Here is an 11911-nt window from a genome sequence, read left to right on the forward strand (position 1 = left end):
TAGACAATGAGGCGCAACCATAGTGGGAGGACAGGCTGAAAACCAAAGTCACCTACTCCATGGAAGACCTAGAATTTGCTAGTGGGCTACAGGCAGGTATATCGTGCTTTGAGAATCATAGATCATACTGGAGAGAAGAGCTGGAGAATGTAGATAGCCTTCTAGAGGGTATTTAGTATAAAATGTTTAATCCTCCTATGCCTCCAGCAACCAAACTATTCAAGTTGTGCCTAAGATTCCAAGACTACGTTCGGGTAGAGTGTGCAACCGATCAGGATATCTGGGGAGAGTACTTGCGCGACGAGGTCGAATTTGTGGAAAAAGAGTCCACAACATGAAAAGAAAAAGTGCTTTCCAAAAGTATATGTTTCTTTTTAAATCTTGAAGTGCACTTTTTCGGACATAAAGTTCTTTCCTAACTATCAAAGCTATTGTAAATTTTGAGCTCCGTGCATGTGCACTTTTTGGAGCAGCTTTTTGGTAGTTATTGTTTCCCCTTTTGGTTGTTGATAAAGCCTCCCATTTATGGGTATGGGCAGTTTTGATTAGAGGATGAATCTGGCCCACTTGTCTGAGTTTAATCTTGGTCATTCATCCATTTTGAGAACTCTATATAAAGGAGTTAGTTTCTCCTTTATTTCAGGCAGAAAGTTAAAGATTGTTGCAAAATATATATAGAATTTAATGGATGTTAAAGTTTTCTTTTTTACTGTGACTGCATGGTCCTCTTCTCCATCTATTTTATATTTCTGCAACTGTATTTACTTTTCCAACAGTTTATTTAAGCATGTATTTGATGGAAATCTTGGTTCATACCATTAGGAAATTGTTGATTATTATTCCCTCTACATGGTTAGTCTGAGCCCATTTTTGTGCTAAGTTCAGTTGTTAGATTTGAATGAATGGGTGTAAGAGTCCATCATTTGTATTTAGCATCTTGAAAATTCAAAACCCCTAGATGATTGCATTGGTTTTTACCTAGTTGTGCTAATTATTTTTTTTATTTTTTTAAACTCTACTTGGTAAACTTTTTAACTTGATCAGTGACGCTAACACGACACGCCCTCCGGCTCCACGTGAACGCTTTTGACCCGGAGCTATGAACCGATGAGGCCACAAACGGGGGACCTCATCCCCACACTTCACTTGTTCAAATTTGCGAGCACAATGGCCTAGCGAAGGCATGAGGCCTTGTGAGCACAATGGCCCAACAGGGATTTGAATCTTGGTGGCCGCTTCACCAATGAAGTGTTTAAACCGCAGCACTACATGTCCGAAGACACCTAGTTGTGCTAATTAGCTGGCAAAGTAATTTCTAGTTATTTTAAGATTTCCGTCTATGTGTTCAAATATGTTGTCTTAGTTAAGTTAGCTAGCTGTTCTTATTTACTCTTTATCCTTATTTCCCCCCTTTTTTTTTTTTTTTTATTATTATTAAAAGAAACCCGCAAGTCAAGCTGAAGTAGCATCAATTAGAAGCAAATCAGATGAAATAGGACTGTAAGATTTTAGGGAACCTGTGCGAAACCAACTCCGTCTAACCACAAGTCCCCTTTGTGTTCCCAACAAAACACATCAACTGCTAAGCTATCCTGCAGTCAAGACCTGACAACCGAAACATTGAGGTCATCCCCATTGATCAATTTAACATAGCATTAGGGATTTCCTTATCTCAAGAGAGGATAGGATACTTAGCATTCTATTCTACGTTGGCCGGATGAAGTCGTAGTTCCGCAACTTTAGACATGTCAACAGAACCTTCTCTTAAGAAAAAGAAACCCTGAAATAAGAAAATAGATAAATACTGGATCAAAGCATGAAAATGGTCTTCATTTCCATCTTACCAAGTTGTACTTCGATTTGGGCACAAAAATGAATGAGAAATTAGTTTTTAACAAACAAAATCGTACTTTTTATTTTCACTAAATTTAAAAGTTGGTTTTATTCAGAAAAGCTTATGGTATATTCTGGTTCAAAAGGATTAGTTGCAGCGAATATGGTTATCGAGGAGCTTTGGGTAGATAGTAAATTGTGTTTTTCATTTATTGTACATTTGTTTTAAATTAAATTAATAATTAAAAATGATCTTCTATTTTAACCGTTTAAGAAATAGCCCGGGCAGGCCTTGAGGTTGTAGTGAAAAGTCTGGGAAATACTGGGTTGGGGCCTCAAATCATTGACAAATTCAACATAAGCCTGGGCATGCTTAGCCTGTGACTAGTACCTAGTATGGATATGAGGGGCATATAGGGGGACCTAGTAACTCATAGTAAATCAGTAATACATCAAGATCTCAATCAATTCTTTTCACAAGAGGCTGATTGCAAGGCATGATCTGACAATAAGACTTCAACCTCAAGTGCCCTAGCTTATAAGCTGGATATTTTGTGGAAGAACTCCTGAAACTTGTATTTTCCAAGAATAGAATGCTTATGAACTGTTGAGACCTCTTAGAAGCACTACAATCTTATCATTTCCTTTTTCCTAAACCGATTACTTATTTATTGCCAACATGAAGCACATACTGTACCCTAACATAACTACATCTTTCTTGCTAAGAGCTTTCTCAGGATCCAATAAAGCTGACAGCTGTATCTTACCAATAAATTATAACATATTTGACATTATTTCAAGGAAATTTTACTGTATTATATGATTGCAATCTCCGTAACTCATTTACAGCTAAATACTTTTTCTGATGGGAGAGGAGGGCATTTACAACCTTTTTCCATAATTCAAGCCTCCATAATTCAAATAAAGGTAGCAGCTTTACTTGATGGGAGAGCTGGACAAAATACAGGTGTTTTAAAGACTTATCATTTAATTACACAATGATCATTTTTATGACTAGTATTTTATGCACTGTATTTAAAATTGTACACTTGTGTTACTCTTTTTGCATTTTTTAAGTTTTTCATTTGTAAGAACCAAGTGCTCATTTAAATAGGAATGTTGGCCTAGCTTTCTGTTACATATTTTGGTCAGTATCTGAGTTTTCTTTTAACTTTTGCTATGAATTAAGAGGACGAGGAACTTGTCACAAATGCAATTGAGACAATTGTCAATTTGGCACCGTTTTTGAATTTGCGAATCTTCAGTTCGTCAAAGCCATCACAGCACCCCCACATAACGTAGGTAACTATCCTGCATTCTGTATTTTGTTTGCATGGTTCTGAAACAACTCGTTCAACTTTTGCAGTCCATATCATTGAATGCTTTTAACTTGAAATTGCCTTAAATTTTTTCAGCTTAGGGAATTTGAAATTGCTTTGCATCATATTCTTAATAGATGCTTTGTTGGCTCACTTAAATTAAAAAAAAACTTAAACAGAAGTAAGTGCATTGATTGTTTATTTGTACGTTTCATTAACTAAACAGTGAAAAGAAGGCAGTTGAAGCAATTGTGGGAATGCTGAAGTCGCCAGTCAAAGCCTGGCACTGTGCTGCTGCTGAGTTGTTGGGAAGACTGATAGTCAATCCAGATAATGAACCTTTTATTATTCCTTTTGTACCTCAGGTTGGGTTGTGCAGATGGTTTCACCTCGTTGGTACTTTTTTGTCTGCCATGCTCACTTCCTAACCATCATTTTCTTTCTTGTATCTGTGCACATTACAGATATACAAGCGCTTAGTTGACCTTCTGAGTTTTCTAGGAGCAGATGCACAGGCAGCAGCTGTAGCAGCCCTATACAACTTTGCAGAGGTCAATATGGATTGTCGACTGAGGCTTGTCAATGAGCGATGGTAACTTACTTTTCTTGAAATAATTTCTTCAGTTGAATTGGACTCCGAGGTAGCATGGAGACAATTAGCAATGGATATTTACTATGTTTATAAGATAATTTTTCATGCTTTATGTTTGCAGGGCAATAGGAAGACTTTTAAAGATAATACAATCACCTCATCCACTGTTAGAAGTATGCAGGAAAGCAGCACTGACATTGGAAAATTTAGCATGTGAACCTCAAAACAGATCTCAGCTTATGACTTATGAAAGCACATTTGCTGAAATTGCTTTCTCAGATGCACGACTCTCTGATACATTTGCAAGAATTTTGTTTGAGCTGACATCAAAGGCTAACTCCAAACTAGGGACTGCAAGGGGAGTGTGGGGCTTGTAGCTTGTGGTATCTTTGAAATGTTACTTTTTTGAAGCATGTAATCTGTTTAGTGGGCTGTATATTTCTCAAGCATTGTAATGGAACCATATCATAAAATAATCTGATATTATTTGTTGCTAATCTTGCAATTGTTTTCTTCACACAATCTCAAAATGAACAAAGCATGTATTTGTTCATCAACAAAGAATATTCAAAATTTTGTGACTGGTGTCTACGGATTGTGATTGCGTTCTTAGTCTGTAATATTTTAAGTGAGCTGTATTTCTCTCTTGCACCGTAACTGAACCACATCATTAAATGTATTGCAATCAATCCACGTCATTAAATAACTTAATATGATTCATTAGTAATCTTGCAATTAAATAATGTATTCTTCCAGTTGGTTTCTTGGCATTTTCTTAGACAGTTCTAAAATGTTTTAAAAGCATATTAATTCACTACTAAGATAATGAGAATTTTGAAATCAGTTATTTGGATTTTTTCTCAAATATTTATTTCGAGATATTTTACACATGCAATTAGTATATTACGGCTCTTAACACCAGTACATCAAAATATACAATTAAGTATATTATCATACTGTTTATTTTGCCATTTATTCTCCAAAGACAGGGAATGCCATTGGAATTGAATGTTAGCATGGAATGTGCATAATCTTAAGTTTGTTTATCTCCACTTTGTTACACGTGTGAACCTTAAAATCAAGAGTATTCAAAATGATATCGCTCTCATTTAATTAGAAGGCAAATCTTCTCTTCTAGAAGTTCAGGGGAAATGTTATCAACTTGAATGCACTGTTGTTTATATTATTGTTATTATTATCAGTTATGTTTGTTTGTAATAGTTTCATGTTAGTACCTATGCATGTTTTATGCCCCTTCTGATGGTCAGCTTATTTGCAATGCAGCATCACCGCAATGTTCTTAACCAGACCTTTTGCTGTGAAAATGTATTTGCAGCCTGAATATTCTCAACCAAAATATTCTTCTACTGTATTCATGTTTTGACTTGTGTTTCAGTATGGTTTTCCTGTTTGGCTCCCTTCTCTCTTTACATTCATGTCTGTCCCCATCTTTTATGGCTAAATTATAAATGTCTCGCTGGACACAAAACAGGAAAAATAATTTGGCCAGCAGATTGCAGTTCTAAGTCTTTGAGGCATTCGTCAAAAGATCCATTGCAGCTAACTTGGATGGGGAATCATTGGTTCTACTCTGCTGTTGCTTAAGAGCGTCTTGCCGATGAATGGTGATTTAAAGGGGAATGTCGTCTCTCAAAATATGGCTTCAGTTGTATATGCATGTAACTAGCGATATTGCAATTTTTGTTACCACAATATTCTGGGTGTTTGCTACAACTGATCATAAAAATTAATCTATTAGCTAGGAAGGTGCAGTTAGCTTTTATGCATGGACTAGCTGATCTTGTGAGCGTGTATTTGTTTAGATCTGACAGTAATTAAACATGAATAAGTTTTCTTGTATCAACGCTAGATTTACTGCCTTATGCGTATACATGGGCCATTTCCCGATTGTGGTTATCAAGGCAACATATCCCTGGAGAACAAATCTGTTTTGATCAGTATTAACTTGGAATATTAAACACCACTCCAAAAGATCAACTAAACAAGCCAGGTACTTGGCATAACAAACCGAAAAATCTAAGAGGTGGAAATTTCATGGGATTGTTTACTAGGGGCAATATAATGATACATCTGGGTTAAATATGCTACAGACAATCTTCAATAAATGTATCGAATAAGCATGATGCATCATCCTACGATATCGTGTAGCATTGGTAGAAAGCTTTTTATCACATACCAATTAAAAGAAAATGTATGATTTGATAAATTAATTAGTTGTTTGCTAGAAACCTAAAGTATTTAAGAGGTAATGACAATAAAGAATAGATGCTTTGTTGCGAAAATGAATGAAAGAAGAGAGGTAATAGAACATTATTAATGTTGTATATTTCCTTCCAGATTTCTCATATGGCATTAGAGGGGAATAAGTGATTGGGCGAGATTTTATTTGATGAACAACCACTTAATGTGGAAAATGTTGGACTAAGAAAAGAGATTGATTGCATATCGAGTTTTGGGAAGCTTGTGTCTCATGGGTGAACATAAGCTGGACAGATAAGTGTAGTTGTTTTTTTTATCAATAAAATCAGAGCCAAATTTATATATTAATTGTTGGAAAAGATTACAGCATAAAGGTCCAAGATTCCAAAAAAGCCTAGAGGGCCTAAGACATATTTTCAAACCAATCCCTGAATATGCACACACAGAGGGAAACTAACTCCAATGCCCACAAAATTATGAGCTCGATATGAAAATAAGTTTATCTTAAAAAACATTAAACCCTATAAAGCTTCTTCATCAATTCAAAAGACCTTCAAAGTTTAAAGCTACGACAATCAAAAACTTATCAGAGTATTTGAGAGTTTAAACATAGATTTTCTTAAATTTTTCTAAAAAACTAAAAAACTAAAAAACCCAACACCCAACTAAAGGCTTTGCAACGTCTCAAAGGAAAACACCCAACATGGAAAACCTATCTGTTAAGGGTCTTCTTTTGGCTTTGCAGGGGGCTTTGGGGCTCTGCCTCTTCCATGGCCTTTGCTCGAAGGACATCCTCGGCCCCGGTCAGAACCGTGACCCGAGCCTCTGCCACCACCTCTCCTGCCCTGTTTTGTATGGGGTTCCTCTTCTTCTGCTTTTGGGAGCAAGACTCCATTAAGCCTAGCAAATTCAAGGAGCTCTTCCTCCCTGCCCAAATCTTTTGGATTCTCTCCGAGAAAGCACCATTTGAGAAATCTAAGTCCCATACCTACGAATGATCTGTGCTTGTCAAGGTCCTTGCTAGCAAGGTCGAGCAGAAAAGGGTAAAATTTGATAAGCTCGTCGGGAACGTTGAAAAGAATTCTCGTTTGGTCGAGGAGCCCCTGAATCATGACACACCTTATTAAGGATCTCTTGCAATTCCAACATAATGTCATTTGGGAAACGCCTCTTGGTGAGGATCCAAACTGCTTGCTTGTCTAGCTTCAAGTCCATGAGGTAGGCGACAAACCTAGATGAAATACTAGTGTTGTCATGAGGGTATTCCTCCTTGCTAATATGTCCACTGCCCAAGATGAACTTTACAGTCAGGATGACTGCTGGCTTTGGATATAGCAATAGCCTCTTCAGTCTTAAATCCGTGATTTTCCTGAATGAAACTAAGCGGGTGGAAGCCGAAAGGGAGATGGGAGTGTCTGCACCAAAGCATGAAATTGGCCTTGGATAGATGCTCATAATGAACCCAAACAACTCCTCACTAGACATGGCTTTCAGATTCTTTGTCACCTTGATGGCAGCTTAACCTATTTTAAGTGCACTTGCAGAGAAAGAATAGTTAATAACTTGCAAAGAAAGCTTAGCAAAGGCTTGGCAGCATTTTCTTCAACATGCATTTATGAGAAATGCCTTGCAATGAATTCGCCTGCAAAGGTGGCAAAGGATATCTGTCTCTAATCATGCCAAATCTCCTGGTTGATGAGTTGATGTCTAACCCATGGACAACGCATGCCTTGTACTAAGGAGGACGGTGGTGCACACCGACTTATCGGGAGGCGAGTGGGATAATTATATTTTAACAAGAGCAAGAATAAATGACATCACCGTTGGCGTGTTCGTTCATCTCTTGGAGTTGGCAGAAAAGTTTGAATTCAAAAAAGTAGTCGTTCCCCAAACTTTAAGACCAAGGATTAAGTTTGAAAAAGATGAAAAGGAAAGGCTCTGCTGGGCATTTTTGGTTGCTTTGAGAATTCTTGCCATGCTCTCATCAAAACAAAAGAAACCATTGTTGCAGAATTAAAATCTATGTAGGTTAGCCTTGATGATTGCCTCCCTGCTTCCAACAGTGAATAGAAATGCCTTCTGTTGCAAATTTTGAGAGAGCATCTGCCTCTGTGTTCTCTTCTCTATAGATATGCTTAGCCTCATATTGCTCTAGCTTCGCCAAATTTTCAGTTGTGCCATCCAAAATTGCCAGTTTGGGGTTTTCTGCAATTTGATTGCATTGATTGCTATCTCTGAATCTCCCTCCACTATGATGTTTCTTAATCCATGATTGATGCAATCTAGTAAGCCTAACAGTAAAGCTTTAAATTTTGTTATATTATTGGTTTCTGGTGGCATTGGCTTGGCCATTTTCCCAATGATTGACCATGAGTGGTCTCTAATCATATATCTTATGCCTGAGGGGCCTGGGTTACCTTTGGAAGCTCCATCAAAATTTAATTTTAACCATATGTGCTTAGGAGGAGTCCAAATAGCTTCCTTTCTAGTCTTAGATTTTTGCCCAAAGGAAGGAGGAATCTTGATTCCTTACCAGTTTTTTCTTATACTTTCATCCCAAGAAGAGAAAATTATGGACGAGTCTATTGAGAAAGCTGATTTGCAGTTTACTATCTCAACAATTGAGGTTTCAATTGAGTTTAGAATTGCTTCGAATCTCTTGGCTTTATTATCAAAGAGTCTTTGATTCCTTTCTTTCCAAATTTCCCAAACAAGGCAGGACGAAGAAACTTCCATAATCTGGCTCAAAGTGATTTCCTTCACAGAGAGAGGCTAGCATTGGAAAAGGGAAAAAATGTCATTAGGCAATGCTAATATCCACCCCAATTTTGCACAAAGCCATCGCCAGCATTTTGAGGCAAAGGGGCAATTCAATAGAAGATGGTCAACTATCTCTGCATGGGCTTTACACATGATGCATCTAGAAGACCCTTCATAGCCCATTTTTGTAAACTTTTATGTTGTAAGAATTCTCTTTTTGAAAGCTAACCATGCAAAAATCCCTTCTTTTGGAATGATCTTACTGCTCAAAAAGAGCCTAACTGAAATGTCATGTTCCTCTTGATTTGGGGAGTTGACTAGAACTTTGTAGTCATCTTTAGTATTATGCTGACCTGTTTTCGAGGAGGCCCAAATTAGAGTATCTTTCCCTCTTCTAGGGTTGATATTTCTTACTTTTATCAAATCTAAAAGTTGTTTTACTTTATCGACTGGAATAGGCAATCTGTCCATAGACTTCCAACTCCATCCTTGCTTGCTAGAGGTCCTTTCCAACACCATATAATCACTGACTCGGGATCCCCAATGTTGCTTAAGCCAATGCTTTGTTGCTGGAATGTTAAGAGAATTTGCAATACTAGGATATCCTCCCCATGAATCGTCCAAAAAAAGGCTAGAGGTTTCATCATGAATATCCCAAGACAGGGAGTCTGAAATTAAATTTCTACAAGAGACAATGAAATTCCAAGTTCTAGATCCCTTCATATGAGAGTTTTCTCTAAGGAGGTTTTTGGGGTCCTGATCTGATAGATATTTTGTTGCCATCATCCTAACCCAAGTTACTTTAGGATCTTTTATGAGCTTCCAGACTAGTTTGGCTCTGAGGGCTTTGTTCTGCAATTTAAGATCTTTGATTCCCAAACCCCCCATTGATTTAGGTTTGATGATTTTATCCCATGCAATTAGGGCGATTTTATGCTTTCCTTCAGCGTTTTGCCAAAAAAAATTCTCATCTTCTTGATGATGAAGGAATTTGCACTAGTTGTTAAAGACAAAAACGATAATAGGTAAATAGGTAGAGCCGAAATCACTGCTTGGAGCATAACTAATCTACAAGCCCATGAAAGCCACTTCCCCTTCCAGGAGTTTGTGTTTTGATCCATCTTTAGCTTTAGAGGATCCCAAAGCTTAGTGTTCCTCAGTCCTCTGTCAATTAGAATGCCTAGATGTATGCATGGGAGTGTTCCTGCTCTACAGTTGAGAATTCTTAGGATCTTAGCCTATATGAGGCTAGGAGTGGAGAAAAAGAAAACTTTTGATTTTTCTTTGTTAATAATTTGTCCTGAGGCATTTCCAAAGGATTCCAAAAGCAATTTCAATTGGGTTGCTTCCTTAACTTTTGTTGCACCCAACAGAAGGTTATTATTTATGAATTGTTGGTGTATAACAACATAATTTGTGGTTACTTTGACTCCCTCTAGAAGGTTGTTAGATTGTCTTGATTTAACTGCCCTCCCTAAATCTTTCACCATTATAATATAGAGAAATGGTGATATGGGATCTCCTTGTCGGATTCCCCTTGAAGAAGAAAAGAAACCTATTGCCTTTCCATTTATCAAGATTGAAAATTTGGGTGTAGAAATGCATTCATAGACTCAGTTGATCCATTTTTTGTCAAAACCAGAAGACTGCATAATTTTGCAAAGGAACCGCCAATCTACATTATCATAGGCTTTATAAATATCTAACTTGATTATCATACCTGGTCTACTCGTGCATTGAAGAGTGTGGATGGCGTCTTGAGCCACAATGACCCCATCAAGAATTGAACGGCCAGGGACAAATCCAGTTGACTCATCTGATATAATGTAGTCCATAATGGGCTTCATTATGTTTGTCATGACTTTTGAGAGGATTTTATAAACTGTGGTGCATAGCGAGATAGGTTGGAAATCCCCTAGGTTAGATGCCTTCTCCTTTTTTGGAGTGAGAGCTATGAACGTATTGTTCATTTCTCTGAGCAAGTTGGAATGAGTAGTTGTTTGGTTTTGTCTTGATGCAAATTTCGCTTTTTGTGAGATTTGTCTTTTGAGATTAGTTTTTTCATAAATCAATTTAGTCTGGTGATATAATAAAAAATGTTAAAGCTTTAATTTTTATAATAGTGTTTTTAATATGAGGACAAGTTTAAGGGGAGCAATTTAAATGAGTTATTTGGTGAGACAAGACTTCACAAAATAGCGGGCCCTTTTATCAAGATTCACAATAGAAGAGTCAACAATGAAAAGAACTTGAAAATTGTTATCAAAGATGCTCTTGGTTCCATAGACTGATGGTCTCATGGACATCATTCTCATTCATTCAATCAAGTCAAGGTGCATTATTGGTGAAATTTAACTCTTGAAAATGTTTTGATCAAATGGAGGTTAGATATTTTTAATATGCACATTGACTGGTGTCTTCAACAAGATAGAAAGTGTTCTTAATGCAATTTTTTTGTGCAGGATCAAATTACAGGCTGCAGTATTTTGAAGTTCCTTTGATTTTTCAGTTTGGCAGTGTAGCAGTGGAGATTGTAGTTTGTTAAAATATTTTTTTCAGAGTTGCCACTGTTTTTTCATGTTGAAGATTTTTGTTGCAACAATATATTTTCAAGTAATAAATCTTATTTCATCAATAGATGAAGATTGAGAAGTTTTTGTACAAATATTGTTGAAATCAAGTTTAATGTTTATGAAGAATTGACAATCTTTGTGGGTTTCAATTGTATTTTTAATTTTTGTTTGAAGTGGGCTTGAATTAAAATATTTAATTTCAGATTTGTTGTATGTTACTATTCTTAAATAATTATAGAAGAGATATTTAATTGGGGAAGACAAATAAGTTTACAAATATCTTTGTATTTTTAATGCTCTTTGTGTTATGCTTAAAGAAAATAATTCTATGATGGGTTATTGATTTTGGTGTTACACAACATGTCTTACAATAATATATAGTTTGAATCATTAATTGAAAGCACCATGAAGAAAATGCATTTAGGAAATAATAGTATTTAGGAATACATTTTCTTGAATTGAAAACAAATATTCTTTCAATATCTCAAATTGCAAATCAAGAGGAAAAGATTGAGATCTATAATGACAAGTGTTCAATCAAGGATGCGAATGATGATTATAAAGTGACTGCAATTTTTCAAATGGAGAATGGATTATATAAATTTCAAGAATCT

The 11911-nt window shown here is 36.4% G+C and overlaps 1 protein-coding gene across 1 annotated transcript in view; it reads left to right on the forward strand.

Moving 5' to 3' along the window:
* Positions 1-4325, forward strand: part of LOC131069824 (armadillo repeat-containing protein LFR) — an 82011-nt gene extending 77686 nt beyond the window's left edge. The window contains exons 5-8 of the mRNA XM_058005395.2: positions 3023-3131; positions 3379-3517; positions 3617-3744; positions 3866-4325. Coding sequence (XP_057861378.2) covers positions 3023-3131; positions 3379-3517; positions 3617-3744; positions 3866-4121 — 632 coding nt within the window. The 3' untranslated portion in view covers positions 4122-4325. The remainder of the gene's footprint in view (positions 1-3022; positions 3132-3378; positions 3518-3616; positions 3745-3865) is intronic.
* Positions 4326-11911: the final 7586 nt, after the last annotated feature.

Source organism: Cryptomeria japonica, chromosome 6 (assembly GCF_030272615.1).
Source record: "Cryptomeria japonica chromosome 6, Sugi_1.0, whole genome shotgun sequence".
NCBI classification, from domain to species: domain Eukaryota; kingdom Viridiplantae; phylum Streptophyta; class Pinopsida; order Cupressales; family Cupressaceae; genus Cryptomeria; species Cryptomeria japonica.